The sequence below is a fragment of the Tauraco erythrolophus genome, chromosome 1 (assembly GCF_009769465.1).
Source record: "Tauraco erythrolophus isolate bTauEry1 chromosome 1, bTauEry1.pri, whole genome shotgun sequence".
Classification (NCBI taxonomy): Eukaryota; Metazoa; Chordata; class Aves; order Musophagiformes; family Musophagidae; genus Tauraco; species Tauraco erythrolophus.
Window position 1 is genome coordinate 43780298 of NC_141465.1, and position 26315 is coordinate 43806612.

The window sequence follows — 26315 nt, forward strand, 5'->3', positions numbered from 1 at the left end:
ATTTACATCACATTTCAAACATTTCAGTAGTTATGAACTAGTCTGCTGTTTAATCATTAACTGTGCAAGTGAGTCTTAAAGCAAAGGTTTTTCCGTTAGAAGTCCTCCTATTTGACTTGATGAGTATACTAAACTGAACTTTAGTCCACAAATTACTACATGATATTAAAAAAATATATTTTAGAACAGTGAGGCTAGGAATTTCTCAATGAAAACTTTCTTTTAAAATATTAGTTTGTTGAAAACTAAATTTTTGCAATAAATATTTCAAACTGAAAAAAAAAAGATTTTAAAATCTTTTTAAAAACTTCTTTTCTTTTAGCTTTTCAAAACACCACTAGTTGTTTTCTGAAAGGAAAACCCCAGCTCTAAGGTAAATTAAAGAATAGATGATTTGTGTAAAGTAAATTTTGAACTTACTTTGAACTTTTGAAGTTTTGATTATTCCCACGTGAAACTGTTGCCCATATATAGTTAGTCAAATCACAGAATATATCAAATAACCAAAGCGTCCAATTGAATCACATGATTGAAAAAAAAGATCAATTTAGCTTAAAGAATGTTGGTGTAACCAGACAGACTTAGAAATCCCTGTATTGTAATGAAAAAAATCTATTCCTGTTACATAGTGAACATAGCATTTAGATTAAATGTGTAGAGATAGAAAATAATAATTTTAGATATTGTTTCGTTTTAGTTTTCATCCTGAAAGAAGGCACAGATTGCTGGTGATTTCATATTACTTTAGTGAATGTATTTATACAGCTACTGATTAAGCTAGTTAAGGAGAGTTTTTATCATTAACAAGGTCAATTTGTGTGGAAGATTTTAATGATGACACAGTGCTATAAATGAAGTAACATTCTCCTCTCCCTGATGATTTACCTCCGGAACTTCTTTGTATTCTTACTTTAGAAATAGCACATTAAAAGCAGTTTTAGTGACATTTCTTCTTGAATATGTGTGGGAAAGTGGAAGAAAGAAAAAAGCCCAATTCATTAGGTTATAGCTAATTTAATTTTATTGAAATAATGCCCTAAAAACAAATAGGAAAAAAAAACATTCACTGCATGTTTGGTCACAAGAGTAATTTTTTAGTGTTGTATGAATTCAGGAAAATTCATTTCATTCAGATGACAGAGAAAGTATTTAGGTGCCTGAGCAAACTTATCTTTTAGGTCCATTCATATAGTGCTAGATATTCTTCATTCCTTTTTTCTTTTCTCTAACATCAAGCCTAGCTAAAAATAATTCAACAATTGCTTTATTTTTCTAGGTGAATTTTGGCATTTCAAATTACAGCTTTGTGCAGAACCAGGAAATACATTGAAAAACAGGGAGGACACAGGCTAACTAGCTTGTGAGGTGTTTAAAATAACTATTGAGTTCTGTTGTTTGGGTTATTTTGTTGTTTGTTTTTTTTTTAATTCAGATCTATTACTGCCTGTTTCGGAGACACATCTGACTTCTTTAGTAACATGAAGATGGACAAACTGGATATTAAAATCAGATTTTCTCGAGTCAGACTGAAAGTATTCTTCCTGTTTCTTTGAGGAGGACAAATAGTTGATAGTGCTGGTGGGAAAAACAACGTTACCTGAAAGACAGATGAAACTGAAAAGACTCAATTTATCAATATAGAAACCCATAATTTTTATATAACTACACCAAATCATGGATATGGATACCATATATACCAATATGGATATTGGGACCTGAGGAGGTGCATCCGTGGGTCCTGAAGGAACTGGAGGATGAAGTTGCTAAGCCACTATCCATCATATTTGAGAAGTCGTGGCAGTCTGGTGAAGTTCCCACTGACTGGAAAAGGGAAAACATAGCCCCCATCTTCAAAAAGTGGAAAAAAGAAGACCCAGGGAACTACAGGCCAGTCAGTTTCACCTTTGTGCCCTGCAAGATAATGGAGCAGATCCTTCTGGCGACTATGCTAAGGCACATGGAAAACAAGGAGGTGATTGCTGACAGCCAACATGGCTTCACTAAGGGCAAATCCTGCCTGACTAATTGGAGGCCTTCTATGATGAGGTTACAGCATTGATGGATAAGGGAAGAGCAACTGACATCATCTACCTGGACTTATCCAAAGCATTTGATACTGTTCCACATGACATCCTTGTCTCTAAACTGGAAAGACATGGTTTTGAGACCACTCGGTGGATAAGGAATTGGCTGAATGGTCACACTCAAAGAGTTGTGGTCAATGGTTGAATGTCCAAGCGGAGGCCAGTGATGAGAGGTGTTCCTCAGGAGTCAATATTTGGTCTGGTGCTGTTTAATATCATTGTCGGTGACATGGACAGTGGGATCGAGTGCACCCTCAGCAAGTTTGCAGATGACACCAAGCTGTGTGGTGTTGTGGACACGCTGGAGGGAAGGGACACCATCCAGAGGGACCTTTGACAGACTGGAGAGATGGGCCTGTGAGAACCTCATGAAGTTCAACAAGGCCAAGTGCAAGGTCCTGTACATGGTTTGGGGCAATCCCAAGCACAAATGCAGGCTGGGCAGAGAATGGATTGAGAGCAGCCCTGAGGAAAAGGAGTTGGGAGTGCTGGTGGATGAGAAGCTCAACATGAGCCACCAATGTGCACTGGCAGCCCAGAAAGCCAACCATATCCTGGGCTGCATCAAAAGAAGCGTAGGCCAGCAGGTCGAGGGAGGTGATTCTGCCCCTCTACTCTGCTCTCATGAGACCCCACCTGAAATACTGTGTTCAGCTCCAGAGTCCCCAACACTAGAAGGACATGGAGCTGCTGGAGCGAGTCCAGAGGAGGGCCACAAAGGTGATTCGAGGGCTGGAGCACCTCTCCTATGAAGACAGGCTCAGAAAGTTGGGGCTGTTCAGCCTGGAGAAGAGAAGGGTGATCTTACTGCAGCCTTCCAGTACTTACAGAGGGTCTACAGGAAAGCTGGAAAGAGACTTTTTCCAAGGGCATGTAGTGATAGGAGAAGGGGCAATGGATTTAAACTGAAAGAGGGTAGACTTAGATTAGATCTAAGGAAGAAATTTTTCACTTTTAAGGTAGTGAGGCACTGGAACAGATCACCCAGAGAAGTTCTGGGTGCCTCATCTCTAGAAGTGTTCAAGGCCAGGTTGGATGAGGCTTTGAGCAACCTGGTGTAGTGGAGGGTTTCCCTGCCCATGGCAGGGGAGTTGGAACTAGATGATCTTTGAGGTCCCTTCCAACCCTAACCATTCTATGATTCTATGATTCTATCATTCTATCATTCTATCATTCTATGATATGATACATTTATATCCTAAATATATAATGTCTACATTAATCTAGAATTAAAAATAGTTACCTGAAGTTTTAGGATTTTTCACGTGTAAGAAACAATGTTAATTAATTCCTTTCTAAACAGGTTTGAACTGAAAGGTTTGGGTTTTATTATTATTACAAGGAGGTTTTATGTTAGCAGGGATTTCCTCATTTGATTTTGTTAGCATGCTGAGGGTAAGAAGAAGAATATCGTGGGATGCAGTTCTTGGGTCATCATGTTCTTCATTACCTGTGCCTTGCATCCCCTTGCCTTCCATTGATTGTCTGCTTTCCTCCCCTCTGTGGCATACACAGTTGCCAGCTCACAGAGTAGCTCAGAGCTGAGCGGGAAAAACTCCTCACCTCCGTATAGCTCCAAGCTTCTTGCAGGCTGCATACTTTTGAATACTGCATTTAACATAATATTTTATCTGGAATGATTGTTGCCAGAGAAGCAGTTTATACTGAGGTCACCACAGCTACCTAAGAACCCTTTTAATAGGAAAAAAGCTTAAAAAGAAACCAGTATTTTTTACCCTTGCAATAGGATTAAGTTATTGATTATTAAATTAGAAGTGAAGTAACAAACAAAACACATTAAATGCAGAACAGGATAAGCTGGGAACTAATATTTCTTTCCTCATCTAGGATTTCTTTGCTACATGGTTTGGCTGTCTCATGCTGTCTTTTAAGAAAAGCCTTTGAGAAATGGATTCTTTCTTCAATTTCTAACCCGTACTTCTATCTTGTGCTTTTCTGGTTACTTTTCAATGTGATAAAAAGAAATTTCAGATGAGGTCTCAAGATTCCTGTGACTCTCTAAGGTTGCTCATCATAGTGCAGCCAGGTGAAATACTCTCGCCCAAATACCAGGTGAATAGCGGGACACCTTTCCCATGACTGACTGTGGATAGCTTGAACGTGATGGGAGCTTGTAGGTTCACAGGATTGAGGAGAACAGATTCTCCAGTCCCGATTTCTTTCCTTTTGTCTTAGCAAGTCAAACTGCAGTTTTTAGGTTATGCCATAACACTCTATCAGTCAGCCCTTAGAGAAACTCTTTCCATAATGTGCAGTTACTTTTTGGTCTGATGCTGCTTTACGGATGCCGTGCAACACAATAATACAACAGATCTGTGGTCCCATGACATTAATTTTAATTGCTGGTGTGTAGAAGACACCAATATATCTCAGCAATAAATGTCAGGTATCTCTGTCACTCAGCAGGGCTGGAGCCAAATGAATGAGATATGCCTGGAGTCTTCCCACCTTGATTTAGACACTGCATGGAAATGCCTTGTTTAAGAACTGAACTCCAGTAGCTCCTTCAGCAGCAAACACACTGGGCTTACTGAGGGCTCCCTCAATAGTGTGCCCAGCATCACTGCCCAGAGGCCTTCCAGCAGCGGAAGATTTTGTGGTGAAACATCACTATTGATGTTTCAGCACACCTCATGCACTTGCAGAAGCACTCACATCCCTGTTGTGCTGGGTTTGTGTGAAAGGGTTCTGGTGGCGGGAAAGGGGATTCATCCCCTGTAACTTCCCAGGCTTCCAGACCAGATCAGACCTGTCTCTGTCCAAGTCGGACCCCCCATCCCCTCAGGCCAGGGCCGAGCCATCAGCACCTCTGCAAATGCCCTATTTAAGTCAGGGACAAAGGAGCTGGAAAACGTGTTTCGGACCTGCGGTGAAGAGAGGGGGAAGGCGGGGGCTGCCCGCGCTGGGCCAGCACCACCGGCTGGAGATGGCTGCAGCGGCGCTGCGTGGGGAACTCAGGAGTGCCCTGTGCCGGGGTGCTGCTGGGCCGAGAGCATCCAGAGAGGGCTGAGATGGGAGAGAAATGGCCACATAGATACCAGGTCAGTGAAGATGGAACGGGACGAGGTGTGCTGAAGCTGAGTTTCCCCTGCAACCGGTGGCAAGACGGCAGGCGGCCCCCCTGCATCCAGGACAGACTCGGTGGAGCAGAGACGCACTTGCAGCCCATGGAGAAGACCACGTGGCAGAGGAGATGCCTGAGCCTGAGGATGGTCATGGAGAATGGGACACACAACAAAAGTAGAGATGCATCTAAAGTTCATGGGACGATCCATGCTGGAGCGAGTGGCAGCTCCCTAAGAATCCATGACTGTGGTAAAAGCCCACACCGGAGCAATCCGATGGGTAAGGATTGCATCCTGCGGGAAGGACTCATGTTGGAGGTCTGTGGACTGCCCCGTGAGTAGGGGATCCACTGGAGCAAGGGAAAAGGGTGTAAGGACTCCTCTTCCTTTAAGAAAAGGAGTGGCAGTAAGAACATTGGATGAACTGACCTGCACTCCCCCATTCCCCTGTGCCACTGGGGAAGGAGGTAAAGCCGGGAAGAAGGGAAAGGTGGGAAGGGAGGGGGGGAAGGTGGTGTTTTTTTTAAGATCTGGCCTTGTTTTCTCTCTATGGTCTCAAGAAACTGTTAATAAATTGGATTGTTTTGTCCCCAAGCCAAGTCTGTTTTGCCCGGGACCATGGTTGGTGGGTGCTCCCTCTGCTCTTGTCCTGACCCTCAGTTCTTATATTACATTTTTCTCCTCTCCACTTCATTGAGGGGAGGAGTGAGAGAGCAGCCTCGTGGTAGCTCAGCCGCCAGCTGGGCTAAACCACAACACCTGTAAATTACATAGGCACCCCTCAGGGTATGCCATGACACTTGCAACCTGCTTCATTTCCAACTCAAGGTGGAGGACTGACAGGTGAGAAGCACAGAAACGTGGGGAGAGAGTGGGGATTGCCCCAGCTCCTCACCACACTGACTAGTGGCCTGCTAATGAAATCCCAGACTACCTCAAGCTCCTAGTTCCTTGCTCTCCCATTTCTATGCCACCCATTCCACTTCTCCCTCTTTCACCAACACATTTATTTTCCAAATAAGAGATAAGCACATCATCCCAAACACATTCTGGAGGACTAACATGTTTTCTGGCAGTCTAGACCAGTCTGCAACATGTGGTTATCCCAAGCCTCAGGTGGGTAGGAGGCTGCTGGTTTAGGTAACTATCTAAGATTTGACAAGTGAATCTTGCCATTATTCCAACGTTAAAATATTTTGCAATTTTTTCAGGGTATGAACTGTCCCCCTAGAATGAATGCTAGCTTTCCTCAGTGAAAGTGAAACATAGATGTTCACCGTTCAAACGTTATCCAGCAGGACCAAGACATTAAATCTAAGAGTGGAACAACATAATTTTCATGTCAGGGAACTATCACTTTTTTGCACTCGCTCCAGTTCTCACGGGCTTTTTCACAGGTTTTAAACAACAAATTAATATATTCTTGCAGCTTATAAGGCTAAGTATTATAGCTTCACATTAGTTCACGGACAGACTTTCCCATCTGTGTCTGAAAGTGACATTTTCAAATTAACTCTTTCATATTCATCAATAGCTATCTAGTTTTCTGAAAAGTGTCTTTTCCAAACCCAGCACTTCTCAAATTATTTAATGAGTTTCTTGGAACTATGAGAAATCAAAGATATGATCAATTCTAAAAATCATAGATAAAAAGCCTCTAGCTAGCCATTAATGATTACACTCCTATTGAAATAGGTTCACCCATACAGTATATTCAGCAAGACAATGTCAAAGCCCGAAAAAGTTTTATTTTTTGTTTTGTTCATCAAAAATATCTCAGTAAGCAACATAAGCTAGGAAAAATGTGTGTGGTCACTTTGCTTTCTGTTCCCTAGGCTTGTCTTCAAATTAAAAGGTTCATATACGATTGTCATATAGGAAAAGTTTTCTGAGTTGATGTATCAGAATAAATATCTTCAGAACAATAGAAATTAGCTCAAGATGGAAATATGTTCCATCTCCCTTTTTCTATATAATTGTTTCTGAAAACATGTATATCAATGTCTCAGAATATTACCTGAATAGCATGAATCATTTTAAATTTAAATCAATTTGTTTTGAATATCAAAACAAAGATGAATTATTCTCTGGCCACTATTAGCCATAGGCTGGCAAGAACCATAAAATGTTCTGCCAATGACTGTCAGAATTAATTTACAAGCCTTCTGTTTTTGATGCTGCTCTGCTGCAGAATGTACTGGGGTTTGCTTCTGGTTTGTTTTTTTTTTTTTCTCCCTATGAGATTTAGGCAATCACCAGATTTGTTTCTTTTTTTTTTTTTTTCTGTAGCTAACATGCTAGAAGACCTATCAATAGGTTACTGTTCTGACACCAAAACATAATTCCAGTGTAACCTGCTGAGGACTGTTTGTTTCTTACAAGTTGCCCTCTGCGTCAATCCATGAAGGAGATGGATTATTATATCCTGCAAACTGTAGTAACTCAGGCGCTTAGCTTTGGAGCCTTAATTACCTGTACGGCAGCAGGAGATCAAAGTGACAAAACATACCCACCATCCACTAAGCCAGAAAAAGTTAAAAGTTAAACAAAATGGTTTCTTCATGCATCAGTTTCTCTCCATTCATCTTTACATATATATTCGTACACTCAGAATAATCAGATGCTATTATGTTAACTTTTCACTCTTTGCTGCATGGTTTTAGAACAGCACATTTGCCATTAGAGAACATCTTTGCAATGCCATAAGTAATAGGCACAGCAAAATAGTCTTGCAAGCAGAAATTAAACCATAAAATCCCACTGAATCCCACAGTAAATACATATAAATATACAGAAAAAGGGAAGTTTAGAAAGAAAAGTTCAGACGCACTTATAACTGCAGACTTTCAGCAAAGCTAAAAACCAGTATCACTAATATTCAAGAGCTTAGTATTCAGTAATAATTGTTATCACTTTTTTTGTGAACAACAATCTTCTAGACGGAATATGATACATCACTGAATGGAAACAAAGTATGTTTAATGCCTTTTCAAGGAAATTATTAATGCCAACATACCATCACATTACCATCACACATTAGCACATCAAATACTTCCATACAATTTGAATAGAAATTATGTGTTTGCTACTTACCTAACTGGGTCTCCTGAATTGTTAGCTTACTTTCCAAGGGGTGTAAAAGCTTTGGTGGTTTATCTGTTAGTGGTGCTAGAAAAGAAAGAAATTCACATATATAATTTTTCTGATTATTATTGAGTAGAATAAAACTTGATTTTATACCTAATGTTTCAGGATTTTCTTTTGTTTAAATAATGTTAATGCCTTCACTAGATTTAAATGTTTTTGCTTAGAGAGTAAATATACAAAATTTAGAACCATTCACATGCTGAGATATTGAAGGCACTGGTGTTAAAAAAACTAATCTCTTTAAACCCTCACAAAAACCATGCACTGATATATTACAATTTTGTATTTCTATAAATATTATCCAGCATTTCATAGTTTGTTATAATATTTAATTACCTTTCTATCAAATATAGTCATTAACGGAGAAATAATATAAACTAAGTTAGTGTAAAAAAATTTTGAATATTTGATGAAAAGTTTATTTAAAAATATATTACAATCACTGAAACTTTTGAAAATGGAGTACTAAAAAGGCTCAGTTTTCAAAATCCTTGGGATGGATACAGTGAAATAATGCTGAGATTCCTAGTAAGATTACTTCCTTCCTTTGTTTTGATCCACCCTGAAATAATATTAGTAAACTTATGTAAATTATGGAATACGAAGAGTTTTGTAGTGGTCAAAACCCTTCTGAAGGTTGTTGAAGCATGTTCAGACCATGCAGCTAAATATTGCAGCTGTTCTACTAGATTCATCATCCATATACTTAATTCATAGAAGTGACATTGACTGTTACTACTTTTGTTGTTAGCAAGTATACTCTTTACTGATCTCTGACAGATGAGTGCCTGCTACATGAAAAAAAGAACATTCATTTATATTTTTCTTTAAATTTATAGTAAATGTTCATGGGAAAGCTCCAACTTTTGTAGTCACCTGAAACATTTTGATATTTTACTTTTCAACATGAATTCATACTTCAGTCTTTAACACAGATTATGGGCTGTCAGAGATTTAAAGTACATTTGACATTTTGATAGAACTCTGTAATACTTGTTCCCTCTGACTTGTCAAAATCACTGTTCCCTTTCTTACTGACACACACACATTCACATGTGTATGGGTTTAATCTACTGAACACACTCATCTCCTGTCAGCTGAATTGCAGAAGAGGCTTAGCTGCATTCTCTTCACTCTGTTTCCTCTGCTTTTCGATTAAATTTTCAATGCCCTTTAAAATCTGCAGTATTAATTTCAATTTTTCAGCAATTTGAGAATGGATTCATTATCAACTCATACATTTCTGCTTTACAGCAGTTATCTTTTATCTGATCAAATCATAAACCCACCCACCTGTTGTCTGGGATGCTGACCCATCAAATCTAGGACTGAATCAAAATATCTCTTTAAGGACAGGAAAATAACTGGATTTGGTCCACAGACCCTCTTTCAGCTCACTCTTCCAACAACAGCTTTCTCTCTACAGGAAACCATTCTGTGCTACAGACTTTGGAGAAAGCCACAGCTGTGAAAGACTTTTCAGCAACATTTCTGGGTTGTTACTTTTCTTTGCACCAATTTGAATGCTTTTTAGCTCTCTTTGTCTCTCTCTCTCTCTCTTTTTTTTTTCTTTCCCCTCTTGGAGGCTAAAGTGGGTGGAAAGGAAAAGCATTTTAAATATATTTTTTCTTAAACTGCAAAATTAGTCATTCCCATTTCCTAACTTCTCTGTAAGGGCTCATAATTTATCAGCACATTGCCATTTTTTAAACATCATCCAACATGAATTTAAATTTAGTTTTGCAGTTCTGTCATTCTCAACTCAATTACCATTCATCAGATAATGTCTTCTGAGTCACTGTTGTTCTAAATCTGTTTTGAAACTCTTTGAGCAAACAAAGTTCTCTCATTGTAAGTAAAAATACAGTAACTGGTAGAGTTAATCCAAATGCAACAAATAAGTAAATTAGAAAACAGTATTTTTCTGAGTCTAAGAAAAGATCAACATAACTTTTGTGGTCCTGTACTTCAGGTCTCTAAGAGGCTTCCTACTTTTAAATAAATAGGCATAGACTGTTAATAAACACAGATAAATCATCCTTCAACAACAATATGAAGTTATTATAAAATTTGTGCCCAATTTAATTTTCCCATAACTTATGAGATTCAACAGATAATTTAACAGAGAAAATGTTACTGAAAATAATAAATTAGACACATAACTGATGTATCAGAATCAGAGAAGCATATAGGCTGGAAAGAACCTCTGGAGTCCAAGTGGTCCAGCCTCCTGTTCAAAGCAGGTCCAACAGGGCAGGTTGTCAGCACCTCATACAGTCATGTTTTGATCATCTCTTTGGATGGAGATTTCACCACTTCAGCCCTCAAGCACCTTGTGGCCCTGCACTAGACTCAGTCCAGTAGGTCCATGGCTTCTTGTACACCGAGGAGTCCAAAATTTGATACAGCATTCCAGATGTGCCCTCACAGATGCTAAATAGATACAAAAGATCACTCTCCTGGACCTGTTCGCCAAATTCTTGCCAACAGCTGTGTGGTTGGCCTTTGCCAACTCATACTCAACTTACTGTTCACCTGGGCTGCCAGGACCTTTCCTGCAAAGCTTTTTGCTACCCAGGTAGTCCCCAGTTTTCTGCACTGCTGCATGGTGTTATTCCACTCCTAGAGCAAGATGTTGCATTCGTCTCTGTTGGACTGCATGACTTTCTCCAACTTCTCAAGGTCTCCCTCAACAGCAGTCCTGCCCTCCACATTGTCACCTGTTCCTCCCATTTTTCTGATAGTGCACTCTGTCCCATCATCCAGGAGTACACAAGATTTCTAATCAACATTAAAACAAAGATACACCAGAGGTTAACTGTGTTGTGTACTTATTTTAAAGTGATAGGTAGGGATATTTTTGGCCAGGAGGAATTAATGCTTAATAAGACATGAGGAACATGGTTTAGGGACCCTGACAGTGCAGGGTGAATTGTTGGACTCGATGATCTTGAAGGTCTCTTCCAACCAGACGATTCTATGATTCTATGATTAAGACAATGTAACTCTAAGCTCTATAAACTAAGGCCAATACCAGTATTTCAGTGTTGCATTCCCTATTGATGCCTACCAACCTAACACTGTTGTGGGTATGTCTATACTACTACTGTTCTATACTATTACTACATCACATCTCCAAGGGCCAACACCACCTTCAGTCACCTGGAAAAGACAAAGCATCCTTGGGTATTTTGCATTCCAGAGTTTTAGGCTGTAGGGACTTATTGTGAAAGGGGGCAATATAGGCAAGGAAAACAATTTGAGTAACTTGGCATACTTGAAATACCAGGTTTTCAAAAGTGATTTGAAGGGTGCCCTCAGTCAATCAACACCTTTAGTGTCTGTTATTTTATCTATTTGTTAGCCTGCAAATGCACGTATGCTTTCCTGGCAATTAATCCATGTGGACTGAGGCAGAGGTGAGAATTTCTCCAGCTGCCTCTCTCCCTTTCAAGTTTACACTCTCCACAGATAGCAACAGTAGTGGACAGCACAGAGTTTCTGCAATCCTTGTTTAGTTTAGAAACTCTGAAGAGACCTATGCATCTCCTATAAGCTGTTTCATATCCTTCAAACCATAGGGTACGGCTTCTTAACTGGGTCAACCTACCACACAACAGGCTATTCAAAATTAATACAATTTTCAGATGGATATATTAAGGCACAGTACTAAACCAAACAGCAAAACAAGAATTCAGTAATTTCTTCCTAAACTTTTACTAAATAGCAAGAATCTAACAGAAGTTACAAAACTCACAACTACAGCTAGTCTCTTAAACAAGTTGAATATTTTTTTTCTTTTTTATGAATATATGTAAGAAAGCAATAATTTTCACATCCTGCAAAAACATCTATGCTTTCAAAGCATTTTCTGTTCTGTATTGTATGCAAAGAATGAGAATTCTTTTGAGTGTCTTTAAAGAAATAAAGACAGGATGCTCTTCCCATCAGATACTAGTTATCTACATGGTTGTCATACTGCAGGAACAGAGTGTTCACATTCTTATTCTTGCATGAGGGAATTCCCAAGTCTCTTGACAAGAATCTTAGTTCTTGGATATTATTATCTACCAATGCATGGGTGCACTTCTCCCTCCCTCTCTCCCCTCTCTCCTTCCCCTTTCTCTTTTTCCTTATTGATGTCTTTTTGTTTTTGTTTTTTTCTTCTTTACTGCTTAAGAGTCAAGAACCCTATCCTAGACAAAGTGAACTAAAACTGGTATATTTCTCTCAAAAAAAGGAGTTTGACAGGTCAGATTCTTCCAAATAAAAGATGTTGATCATAAATCAAGTTTATAGCCCATCTTATATTTTATTTCTGAACCATCACTGATGAATGGTTTGAAAACAAGTATGTGTCAAACTTGTTTTTCATCAGAAATAATTTTTAAAAAAATAAACTTAAGTGAAGTAACTGATTCTGAAGCTGTATTAAAAATTAATATTTAATTTCAGATGGATACCATTCAGTTGCAGACATATTGATCCTGCTCAAAGAGAAAGTGCCTAAATTCACACTCCATGTCTATCAGATTGGATGCACATTTAAAACATATTGAAAAATTTGTCTTGCAGTGATGAAACCGAGAGTCACCACAGTCACCCAACTGGACACTGGCCAGAAGATTATATTTTTACATCAGCCATCTACTTCCATGCTCTTCTTTCTAAGCTGCCTTAACTTCAGATGTTTATGGTCACATGATATATATATTTGCTCTATGCAAAATTCTGTTACTTGAAGAGACCAGCCACCCGTTAGAATTTAACACAGCTAATAAGGAAAAGCTGAATCCAAGCCATACATGAAAATATCTCTAATCTGGACATCAAATTATGGAACTGCCTCAAACCCCACATGCTTTGTAATAGAAAAAGAATCATTCCAAGGGTCTACGTTTATGTCTAGTCTTACAACATGCTCTCAGATTCTTCCTTGCAATTTGTAATGATTACAAATAGTCTTAGTTTCTTAGAGGTGGTCTGTGTGGAGTTGTCTGCAACTCAGAAAGGCAGTTTGTTGGCTAGATAGTTCCTGCAAGGACAAAAATTCACAGGAATAGCTGCCTTACTTGGTCAGTCTGAGTTATCTGTATTTTAGAACAATTCTTGTTCAATATTTTTTATTGAAGTAAAACTTACTTTCTGCAGATGAAAAACTTTCTGATCTTTTTGAGATTTGAGATAATATAATGAGATTAAACCTCTTAAGTTTATGAACTTAGACCATGTTTAGAAAAAATGACTGACGTGTCCCTGGAAGGTATTGCAACTATAGCACAGGATCAAATAGGGGAAAGAATTCATTACTATGCTAAGGCAAAATATTCCTACACTTTGAAATCAAAACAAACCAGAGACATGGAGTTCTTTCTTGAAGTCCACATCATTTCTTTGAACTCACCCCACAGTTCAGAAATATCCCCCATCTCTTAGCTTGCCTCTAGAAACTAAGAGAATTCCCCATTATAATTTACTTTCCTGATGATTTTCTAAGCCTGGGTTTCTTTTTATCCTCTCTCCATTCTGCTCTTTTTGGCAGAGGCGTATGACCTCGGGGATGAGGCACCTCTGTCAAGGGAGAGATATTAGGTCTGATTGACTGTAAAGCTGAACCTTCAGGCACTTCTCAGCATAGTGCCTGGCACTGCTGCCTGCTCCTGATGCCCTCAGAGTTGGCCAGTGCCTGGCTACGAAGTGCATGTGGTGTGCTTGCCCCTCGAACTACTACATCCCAATGTTTAACCAAGCATTGTCAAGCATGATGACCTTATAGCAACAGCAGTGGAGAAGATCAGGAATTAGATCAAAGCAGTGGATTTGGGTTTTAGATTGTTATGTTAAAATGAGAGGGCTCTTGAAATAAAACTGTCATTGGAAAGTCATCATTCATGAAAAGCTGCTGTAGATGGCAACATTTAGGAATCACAAATAATTATAAGAACAGGAGCAAAAACTATAGTATTTCAGTTTATAACTGCACTACCTTGGAAAACACTAGTGTATGCTTTTGGGTTTGTTGGTTTGGTTTGGTTTGGTTTGGTTTGGTTTGGTTTGGTTTGGTTTTTTTTTCCCCAGTAGTGATGTCTGTAAAAGAAGTAATGCAGTAGCGGTAGTCTATAGTAGGTTGCAACAAAATTAATTATGTGCAGCCTGAACGTGCAGTCTTGAAACATTAATATACATGGTCACTGTCCAGATGAATATTAATATTGAGATCTCTGAGGTTCCTTGGAGCAATTGTGAGCAGAGCAAAACTTAAGTAATGCAATGTGACGGTGTTGGGTTTTTTCTTTATTTCTCCTTAACATAGGTCTAGCCTTGCATATTCAGATATATCACCAGAGAAATCACTACCTTTTAAAAAATAAATATATGGCAAGGTCTTTCATAAAAAGGAAATTCTTTATACTTGCTTGAGACTTCTAGCAACCTTGGATCTTATTTCCCCATCAGATTAGCTTTCATCCACAAGGGCATAATTTAAAATCACGTATGCCATGAATTGCACAGCAGCCCTGTAAGAATGTTCTGCCTCACTGTGTGAACAAGTCTGGTTATACCCTGAATCAAGCAGTTCAAACTGGGGGCAGATACATATAAGGATATTAAAGATTTGTGTGTGAAGCCATAGGCATATGACCGTAAATGAGCTGCTTAATGTGACTTAGTTATCACTATGATTCATTGAAGATTAGCTTTTATCTTCTGAAATATTCCCATAAATCTTGCATATAGAGACAAAAATTCTGCCTCTTCTTTCGGTTTATGTCTTTCTCATTGTCTTCTCCTTACTGCATATTAAAAAAAACCAACACCCAAACCTATGGCTTTAAGCATACAAATGAAAACAGTCTTTATTTCTCATACCTAAACGTTTCTTCTGACACTTTTCCCAAACTGAAGTTATAATCCTCAATATTTTTACATACGGAAATTTTCCTAAAAGAACTGTGTAATGCAGTAAATAGAATATTAGTACTTCCTGCAAGAAAGTGAAGAAGCAGATAAAATGGTAACTACTAAAGAGGCCATTATTATGCAAAAGTTTCAGTGACGCATATTGAGAAAAGAAGAGGCACTGCTAAAACAAAATCTTAGAAGACGGGAATAATATTTCCAAGAAGCCTTTTAAAACGTTCTAAGCTTGTGAGTCCCTTGTGATTAACAACAGGTTGTATACTGAGGAGAAGAGCAGATGCAGCCAGATGTTGGGGTTTTCATTATCTGCTCATCTCTAATTGAATCTGATGTGACATTTTTGCTACCCCTATGACTTCAGAGAAGATGTACATATTGCTTTTTTTTTCTGTTAGTTTTCTTGAACACACAGTGACAGTTCCCAGTGGTCTCCAAGGAAAAGGTACAAATAATCAAAATGCTGTTATCACAGATGCTCATGCAGTCTTGAAATACAAAAAAACCACCAAAGTGTATATGCAGTTAAAACTACTGAGTGAAATATCAGCCTAACATCTTGGCAGCATCCAGTCTCTTCTTGTGTCAGATTTAGAATTTATATTTTGATCTTACAAGGAGGAAAGCAAGGAATAAAGTAAGGCTTTGATCCCAAAAGGCTTTTTATTATAGGGACAGAAGTCCTCCTCCCACACAATAAAAAAAGAGACCCAAAATACAAAAAGAGAAATTAAAATATTAAAGGTTCAAAAACATAACTCTTTTTTTCTCTTGCATAAAGTTCTTCTGCATTACTAAACTGATCCCTAAAACAAAATAATGGAAATGAGAGACATCAGATCAACTGGAAAAAAATGAGAAATGGTCAACAATATGGTTGCTGCTGTTGTTGCTGTAAACAATCATGTAATATACTATCTGTACATTTAATTAAAATAAATGTTCTTATTAGCAAAAGAATGAAACCATGCATCCAGGAGTACTTCCACCAAGAGATTCTCTGATGTTTCAGCTTAATGGTGAAGCTCACCAGCATTTCATTCAGCAGGAATTTTGTCTGGTTTGTCATGTTTATATTGCTGGCTCATATGAGACTTCTAGGCCAAAATAGCCATCTCTCCTCCTGCCAGAGTGCCATAAAAAGATGCTTTGCATAACCATTTTTATACTTCTTGAGAAGGGTACTCACACCTGTTGCTTGTCGCGTGTAACAGGGCACTCTTATAAAACATGTCAATGGGATCTGACATTTTATGCAGTCTCTAACTCTTCCTTCTGCCCTTGTAGTGACAACAACTAGCAGACAAAATAAGCTGAGGACAGAGAAGACCACTACAGTTGGCATGTTTTAGTACTCATGCAGTGTGCTCCTGGTTTAAGTTCAGCTTATTCTACAATTTTATCTACACAGAACTTTCACTAAAACATCCTTGTCTTTACCACTGTGTGAGAACAGGATTAAGCAAATCCAGTTCACCTCAGTTAAACCGTATATGCTTCAGTTTCTGTTACTCTTCTGTTCCAAGACAAATTAAAAGCTTTGGGAGGCTGTTTCCTAGCATTTTTTAAGTCTGGAAGCCCATACTAATGATTTTGGAGGGATCCATGTAGACCATGACCCTTACTGTAAGTACTCATAGACATATTCATCTGCAGTTAGAACCCATAAGAGTATTTTTTTGCTCCTAATATCTACATGTTAGGTTATGCCTTTGTTTGGAAGAGTCTTCAGTGGTGTGTTGTATAAATCTTATATAAGGCTTGTGAAACAAATAGAAACATACGCAGTATTCTTAACAACTGGGCTACCTGAATAGATCACATATTCATGAAGCAAAACAGAGAGTTATATAAATCACGAGGTTTAGGCAAACAAGTAAGAAAAGCCAAACTCATACATTTCACATCAAGCAAGCATTCTGCAACACACACTATAAAAATTTCTCTGCATATCATCATAGATTCTCTTTTCACATCATTCCCCTTACTCTATTCTCTTTCCATTTTTCTCAAGGTTAAAATAGGGAAAATATTGTGGGGAAAGTATCATAGGGTCATTGTCTCTGACGAGACCAAAGACAGATTTTCTTAACAATTATTCTATCATTCTTACTAGATGACTCCAATAAAATCTCGTTTTTATTGTCTGATTAATTAAGGATATCTAGATTTTCTGTTTAGCTTCACTTTCACGTTTGTCAGCTGAATTTTAGTATGCACTGTTATTTCTTTTCCTCACTTTTCACAATCATTAAAATTTTCCCCTGAAATTTGCCATTAGTTTCCTTTTTTGATGTATTATTTTGTACACTCTGTCTCAGATTTAGATTTCAAAACCAAGTAACTGGAGTGTATTTTTCCTCATTTAAAGTCCTTTATTGTAGAACATTGATTTTAGGAACTGAATAGTAATATGTGTGAATCTCTTCCTGCCTTGCTTTTATTTTTCTCTCCTTTTTTGAGAGTTAAGGCAGATAGTTCTTGGAAATACTGTAGCTCATGACCTTTGAATACAAATTCTAGAAACTCAATCCTTTTTTTTCATAATTAAATCTTTCTGCTGATAATGCTGACATTTCAGAATAAGATTTTTCAGCCTCTGAGGAGGCCTTGTAAAGGGAATAGGACCCTATGCACCCTGACCATTTCGACCCTTCCAAAGAGCTGACATTTAAAGGCCTTGCAATTAAAATTTTTACATATTGTGTAGAGTTTCCTCTTTCAGGATTTGTAGTCAACCTTTTAATTCTGCTGCTCGGTTTCAAAATCATCTGATTTAAAAGATGACCTGCTCTCATTCTTTCTGTTCTGGTTCTGTCATAGGCCTGTACATCTCTTTCTCAGAGTCGTTTCAGTGATTTAGTTTTCTGAATCTGTCTTTGCTCTGCTAGAAATTTAGACATACTATCATCTCTTGTGGCCTAAAAATTAAGTGAGAAAAATCCATAATTTCTACTTTCAGGAACATCGTGAGGGCTTTTCTTGCCTTTTTAAATTCTCTTTTTGTGCACATTAACTTTTATTTCCTCTCAGGCAGCTGTTTTTGATCTGTTCCATTCAAGTGGCTTTTTTCCTTTTAAGTTGGGAGATTTTGGACTGTAAAAAAGCAAATGTCACTCACATCTTCAAGAAAGGCCAGAATAAGGATCTTAGGAGCATAGGCTGGCCAGCCTCACTTTGACCCCTAGGAAAGCGATGGAACAAATAGTCCTGGAAACCATTTCCAAACATATGAAGGACAAGATGATGATTGGGAGTAGTCAGCATTGATTTACAAGAAGAAATTGTGCTTAACCAACCTAATAGCCTTTAGTGGTGAGATAAATAGCTCAGTGGGCCAGAGGAGAACAGTCAATGCTGTTTATCTTGACTTTAGCAAGGCTTTTGACACTGTCTTGCATAACATCCTCACTGACAAACCAATGAAGGATGGACTAAGTACATGGACAGTGAGATTGGCTGAAAACTAGCTAAACTGCTGGGCACAGAGGATTGCAATCAGCTGCACAAAGTTCAACTGGAGGCCTGCCACCAGCATTGCACCCCGGGGCCAGCTCTGTTTAAATTCTTCACTAGTGACCTGGATGATGGAACACAAAACTGGGAAGAGTGGTTGATGAACCAGATAGGTGTGCTGACACTAAGAGGGACCTTCACAGGGTGGAGAAATGGTCTGACAGGAGCCTCATGAAGTTCAACAAGGGAAAATGCCAAGTCCTGTCCCTGGGGACGAATAACCCCAGGCCCCTGTACAGACTGGGAACTGACCAATTGAAAATCAGATTGACAGGGAAGGACCTTGAGATTGTAGAACAAGTTAGAATGAGCCAGCTGTGTGCCCTTGCAGCAATGAAGATCAACAGCACCCTGGGTGGAATTAGGCAGAGCATGGCCAGCCCGCTGAAGGAGATGATCCTTGCCCTTTACTCAGCTGTAATGAGACACATCTGGAGTGCTGGGTCCAGTGCTGGACTCTCCAATACAAGAGAGAGATAGACAAACTGGGATAAGGACAGTGAAGGGCCACCATGATGACTACGGGATGAGAGCATTTCATTCAAAGAGAGGCTGAGAGAGCTGGAACTGCTCAGCTTGGAGAAGAGATGACTCAGAGGGATCTCATCCATGTGTAAAAAAACTTGATGGGGGCAGTAAAAGCAACAGAGTCAGACTCTTCTCAGTGGTGCCATGTGACAGCACAGGGGGCAATGGGTGCAAACTGAAACACAGGAAATTCCACTTAAACATAAGAAGAAACTTCTTCACTATGAGGGTGGCCACACACAGGAACGAGTTGCCCAGAGATGTTGCAGAGTCTCCATCTTTGGAGATACTCAAACTCCAATTCGACACTAGTCTCAGCAACCTGCCGTTGCTGACTCTGCTCTGAGCAGAGAATTGAGCCAAATAATCTCCAGCAGATCTCCACCTGCTTTTTAATTTTTAGCAAGTATTTGCGCTTACAATCAGGTTTACAAAGTCTGGAGAATTCCCAGGATGTCCTCGGTATTTAGTGTCTCTGCAGCAGATGGGACCAGGGTGGAGCTGGGGGACATGCTGTGCAAATTGCACTGCACATATCTACAGTTTATCTTACAGATGTTCTGCCTGGTTCTATACTGTGTGTACAGACCCTCCCATTATAACAGCAGACATCCTGGCACAGGAGACTTAAAGTTTGTATTATCTTTACACAAATCTTGTCTGAAGTCTAAGCCCTGAAGTTATAGCTTCCATAGCTTTTCTGTTTTGTAACATGGTAGGAAATCAAAGTCTACAATAGGATGTTAAAACTGAAAAAGTTACACAGTCCCTGTAAGGGGAGGGAGGAGAACATGCCTGAGAACAATAATATCTAGCACTTATTGTCCCTTTAATGTACTAAGCTTTAAATAAAGCTCACTATTAAACCCCAGTATGGCAGATGTTATATTAGCACATATCATACAGTTACTTGGCAACAAACTGAGATTAGACATCATAAACATTTGGTCTGCAAAAACGTTACCAGAGCTGGTGGTTACACAACCATAATTAAATGCTTGTTACATTAAAAAAACACAGACTCTAGTTTTAAAAAATCTGTATATATTTATATACTAAAATGTCTGTAAAGCAAGATCCAAAACCAGAAAAATCTTGTTGAAAAAAAAATACTATTACTTTAAAAAAAAAAAAAAAAAACAAACACAACAACACAAACCTCCTTCCTTTAATTACAAACAATTTAATAAAAAACACCATTGCTGGCAAACAGTGTAGATCACACTGGGTTGTTTGTTTTTCAGGTATTGTAGTTGAGAAATGATGACAGACTTCTATCTCTTTAGTTGACTTTATTTAAAGGAAATCTTCTCTTATTTTCCTTTGAAAACAGAAAAAGGTGGTTAGACAAAGTTCACTTTATGAATTAAGGAAATTAATGCTTATTAAAGTATCTGCACATCAGTTTTCTTTGGTTGGACATCTATGCCATTCTATTTATTTGCAGAATCTCTACCATCATAAACTCACAATAAGTCTCTTACTCAGTCCTCTTCATAAGCAAATATCCTGGGCCAGAGGAAGTGGAATTGGAAGTCTTTCCCTTAGTTTTCCTCAAGTTTGTTATTTCTTCTGAATGTCAGGAGGACTTTGTAATGGAATGTACTGATTTTTTTATACAGAAAAGTAAGTTTATTCACAAGTTTTCTAATTCTGAAATTTTCAGTAGAAATGTCTACTTTTATCAACAGAAATATATATAAAAAATAAAAATCCCACAACACATTGTTTGGAATTAAAATAGAAGTGTTCATTTTGGATGGAACACTTAGAGTAAACATTTTGGTTTGAGTCAAGGCCAAAGTTAAAAGATCAGAAATACTGTAAACTCAAATTTCAACTGAGGGGCTAGTTATCTATGTCAGAATTTCCTAATCTGTCTTGGAGTTTGTCTACAAGGCACTAATCAGTGTCATACAGAACTGTATGAGCTCCATTAGAAAGAACATATTAGGACCCCGTTGTGTCTGGACTAAAATACTCTGTTTCAGAAGTTCAATAATCTGTGCTGGTGACTGAGGGAAGAGCACTCTGCTAACAAATCTGTGCTGCTTCTAGCAACAGCACAATACCATCAGTGATTTAGGAGCCTCAATCTAGTTTTCAAAAATGGTATAAGTACTTAGGAGCCTAAGTGTCATGACAGTTCTCCAAAACTCATGACTTGATATGGATCCCATTTGTATAATTCTTATGCTTTTGTAAATCCTACTTGGTACCATAATCTTTGTGTAAATCTAGGAGAAGGAATCTAAATCCCTGGAAAGCAAGTGACTTGCCAGAAAAGCTTTCTTTGGCTGAAAACTCAATTTTCCAGCAAATTAGACTCTTTCCCAATGAGTGAGAAATCTGTAATGTAGAGTCTGTGTAGAAAGTATCAGCATAACTTATTTTGCATACAAATACTCTTTGCTTTCTGGTTTATACAGCTGACTTTCCTTGCATGTTCAAAGAAGTGCATGGAGAAATGAGAGAAATAGTTGTCACTTCAGCCACAATATAATAGACCCAAACCTATTTAGAACCTAGAAATGTAGAGCTGTAGCAACCTCATAACAGTCAAAGTTGTTCTTACTGGGAAACAGAGAAAGAAGAAGATTGAATCAGAAATATTGTAGCTTTTACAGATGCCAAATAAAATCATAGAGAGAATAGAAGTTTGTTATCGTGAGAAAGTCCTCATTCTTATATTGATTGGAAGATTGTTCCTTGGAAATGTTTCATCCTTGTGGTTTCTGTGTTCAGTTTTGATAGCAAGGAACAAATTTTCATCCCACAAAGAGCTGTGGATAGTAGCTATTACATTACATGGCTCTGGCACCTTTAAGCAGATAAAGAAAACAAATAAAAGTTATTTTCCAGCAGTAGTATCCATATTTGCTATGTAGTGCACCGGCTAGGAGTGATCTGCCCAAAAGACTGGCATCTCTGTTTAATACTCTTAAATTCTCAGTAATCAAACAGGCTTTATGTTAATTATTAGGCAGTAAACATTAGGACACAACGCCTCCACAGGCAAGACAGCAAGCTACTATATCGGAGGAAAAGAAGAGGATCTTCTGAGCCAAATGAACAACAGACGGTACCTTCTGCTCCTACATTACATTCCAAGACAAAGTAAAATAAACTCAGAAAGAAGCACTGCAGCCAACAAACCCAGAAAGACTAGCCTTCCCACTTTTTCTTATACTTTCAACAAAAACAAGCTTACAATAAATTAAGCATGATTTTATGGATGAATTTTGTATTCATAACAATTATATTAATAACTTCCATGTATTATCAATGGTGAGAGATGAGAAACAAGCATTTTAAAAGTGTATATTGTAATTACTAAAACATGCAGACAGACGTCTAGATGGATTTTCAAAGTCTCCAGATAGCACATTCCCACTGTAGCCCACAGATCCTGGGTAGTTAGGAAAACTAAGCACTCTGTATAAAGCACAAAGGGTCAGAATATGTGTCAAAAGTATAAAGACTATTCTAATATTTTCTTTCTGACTCAGTTATATCTTGGTTATGTAGAGTCACAATATTTGTTGTTTTCTTCCGTGTAACTTCTCCCACAGAAGATCCAGAAATTATTGCCTCCCTAAGAAGTTTCGTTTACCTGTAGCACTTGGTGGTGGCACATATGGAAGTTTTCTCCTGTGTTGTGTTGTACTACCATCCAGCCAAAATAGCAAAGTTTTTACTAGTACAAGTGAGTTTCATTTGGACTTCAAAAGCTATCACAGGCACTTCTCATGACTGATTCGTAATATATAACCTGGGAAGAAACACTGAAAGTATCAGATCAGTGCCAAAAGTAAATAATGACACTATTTTTCAAATCAACTAAAAAAGAATAAAGTAATTACTGTTACATTTTTTTTGAAGCTTGAGAAACACCATGCTTATGGTGTTCCTCTCTGCTTCCTTCTCCTCTTCTCAGCTTCCCTATTTGCCTAACAAAAACCCAGTTAAATCCTCATTGTAGTTGTTTAGATCTGACCACTGAGGAACATACAATAAGAAGTGATGTAAGGAGGAATGGTACCTCAGCTAAGGTGGTGGCAAGCTTATATAGGCTGTAGTGCACTAACTTAAATTGTCATCGAGTGGACTAATCACAAATTGCAAACGTAGAGACTGCCACAACGGAAACTCAAAAGAAAGTGAAAAAGCATTCCAGAAAAACGAAACTTGAGGGTACTTTCTGTGTTAGGAATATGTGTCATTTCAAGCATACTCAGTGACAGAGAGGAAGGGAATGAAAAAGGAAAGCAAATCACTCCCAAATTCACTTTGCATAAGGAAGAGTGGGGGAAAGCATGACAACATCGCACATTTCTACTGAAATTAGCTGCTTCATGTATAAATGCAAAGCTTCAAATTCTTGCAGCACTTGAAGATTTCTCCTCTATTATTATTTTGCTACTTATTTTGATAAAACTGAATTTTTCAAGTGTTTGTGAGGTCCCAAACCAATTCCAAGTGTAAATATTTATCCTTCATGTGTATTTCAAAAACATTCATCAATATGCTACAAGTTAAGCATTGTTCAGAAAGACTCACTTCTGATAAATTTGAAATGAATATATTTTGTTTGCGACAGCAACAGAAAAGAAGTGAAGAAACAGATAATAAAAAAAAAGTATGATGCTAGATATACTATTTTGTGTTTCAGACCTGAGAGTACAACTAGCTTTAAAGTACAAGGTGGATTCAAGCTATCAGAAATCAATAAGAAAGGAACTGGAAAAATTTGTGATGTGGAGGAAGCCTGGAGCCATGGCATAGTAATTCTCCTGGGGAAAATCTCATGCTAGGAAGCAATGTGGAAGGCAAAAGAAGTCACAGTGAATGTGTGTGCCTTGTATGCACATTTTTTCTGCTTCTCTCTCTTTTTTTTAAAGGGAAAGTGAGAAAGGAGGAGAATTATCTTTAACATATACTTCAAACCAAATCAAACAAAACCATACAAACCACAGAAAAAAAATGCAGTGTAAGGAAATGAAAAAAAATAAAGTATATTGCAAATCATAGATTCCTATACTGATTTAAAAAAACCCCACATTTCACAACAAATATTGTAAAGATATCAAAAGCAGCCTGCAATAAATCTTTTTGAACAGAAAGTGTCACTGAAACATTTGTAATTTTTCCAAGTATTTGGTGCCTTATTCATATATAAATCAGAATTCCTCATCAATATGCAGATATTTCAAAGAGAGTTTTTAAGAGTGTATTGATTATGTGAAATATCAGAATCACAGAATGGCTGAGGTTGGAAATGATCTCAATCTGGAAGTCATCTAGTTCAAAACCCCTGCTCAATGTACTGTAAAATAACTCACTCATGTTCAAGGGACCTTAAAGAAATAATCTTTGTTATATTAATAAATTTTTATCTTCCTAACCACCTTGCTGTATTTTCTATAATAAAGATGTTTTGGATGAAGAAGGGACGTCATTTTGTTCGCATCTACCTCTGCTTTGCCCATGCCAGAACACCCTTGCATTGGAGTTCTGACACAAGAACTCAGACAAGAATGAGACTCTTTCAAACTTCTAAAACAGGTTTCTGTCTGCAAAACTATTTACAGACAAAACAAGACCAAATTTCTCTGCAAAGTGTTGTCGGTTTTTGAAAAAACAGATGTGCTAAAAGCTGCTTGTAAGTGGTAGCCAAGCTATTAATAGCTGAGCCTCGGCAGTGGATTTAGGAACATCTGAAATATATTTTTAATCTCAAGAATTACTTCATGCAATAGGCTTTCTTAATTTTATGAATCAACATCATAAAATGGTACTTTGTCGTTAAGAACAATCAGATATTCTGAGATCATTTGCACGCAAGTTAGCATTTTTATTATTGTAAATGCACCTTAAGATGCACTTACTAAAATGGATTTACCTCATTAATAGGCATTTCCTTTTTTATACTCTTCTATATAAGCTGTTGTCTTCACAGTCTGCAGATATATTTTAGCTTCTCCATTCCCCATCCTCCCTGGATATTTAAAGAGCTATAATGTGCATTTTTCTGGTGTTTTGGAAATACAAAAATGGAAAAAGACAGGAGTTGAATACAGAAAAGACAGACAAATGTTTATGACCTAATTGCAAAAATAAATAACAAACTGCCAAAATAAATAAAAGATTGTCAGATGGGGTTAGCAACTACGATGTCACATTTCTGTAATACCAGGATGGCTAAAAGTTGGAAGAATTAGCAGACAAATCCTGCTGACCTCTAATGAATCTAAGGAGATTCAGGGAAATAAAATAGACTATCTAATAGCTTCTGCCTATTAGCAGAAAGAACAGTTGGTTTTGAGAAGTGAAAATTAAAATGTGCAAAATCCCTATCATCCTTCTATCGCCTGAGAATTATTTGCTTATAGAAATATTAAACTGCTCTGTTATAAGGTAACAAGTTGTATATATTCATTTTTCTTAAAGATTTTCCTGTTGCTTAGCACTTTTGTCTGTATTCTATATTCGACCTTATAAATATTCATGGCAGTCCACACTGAACTCCTCAGCAGAAATAATTTCCACAGATTCTTACAGTGGACCTTTATGCAGGATCCACAGTCCCACCCGTGGCTCTTTAGGCAGACCTAGAGGACTTTGTACTAAAATCATGAGCACTGCTTACAACTTCCCTACTGATGTACAGAGAACAACAGTACTCTACCTCTGGGCAAGTTGGTTCAGTCTGAGACCATTCTCACAATGGGTTAGCTGGTGCAAACCCAGTGGTCTGGTCTTCCTCTATATCATCTGTAGGTAACAGGTCCACTGAGCAAATTAACTGTTCAGCATGGATCTCTTCCTAATTAAGCTGGGTTTTTCACTAGGAACGAAACTCCAAGGTCCCGGAACAAAACAAAAAGGAAAATAAAATATTAAAAGATATAAATGAACACATTTATTTTCCTAGCCATACTGCAAGGGTGACAGTTGAGGGGATGGATAGAGGAGGAGAAAAGTCTTATAACCACCTCAGTGACATCAGAAGTGATTGCCTGAAGTTAGCCTCGTG

General features: G+C 37.9%; 1 protein-coding gene across 1 annotated transcript in view; it reads right to left on the minus strand.

Moving 5' to 3' along the window:
• Positions 1-26315, minus strand: part of IL1RAPL1 (interleukin 1 receptor accessory protein like 1) — a 375876-nt gene that overhangs the window by 172925 nt on the left and 176636 nt on the right. Inside the window, 1 exon segment of the mRNA XM_086615469.1 lies at positions 8264-8338. Within this exon segment, the coding sequence (XP_086471595.1) occupies positions 8264-8338 (75 nt within the window).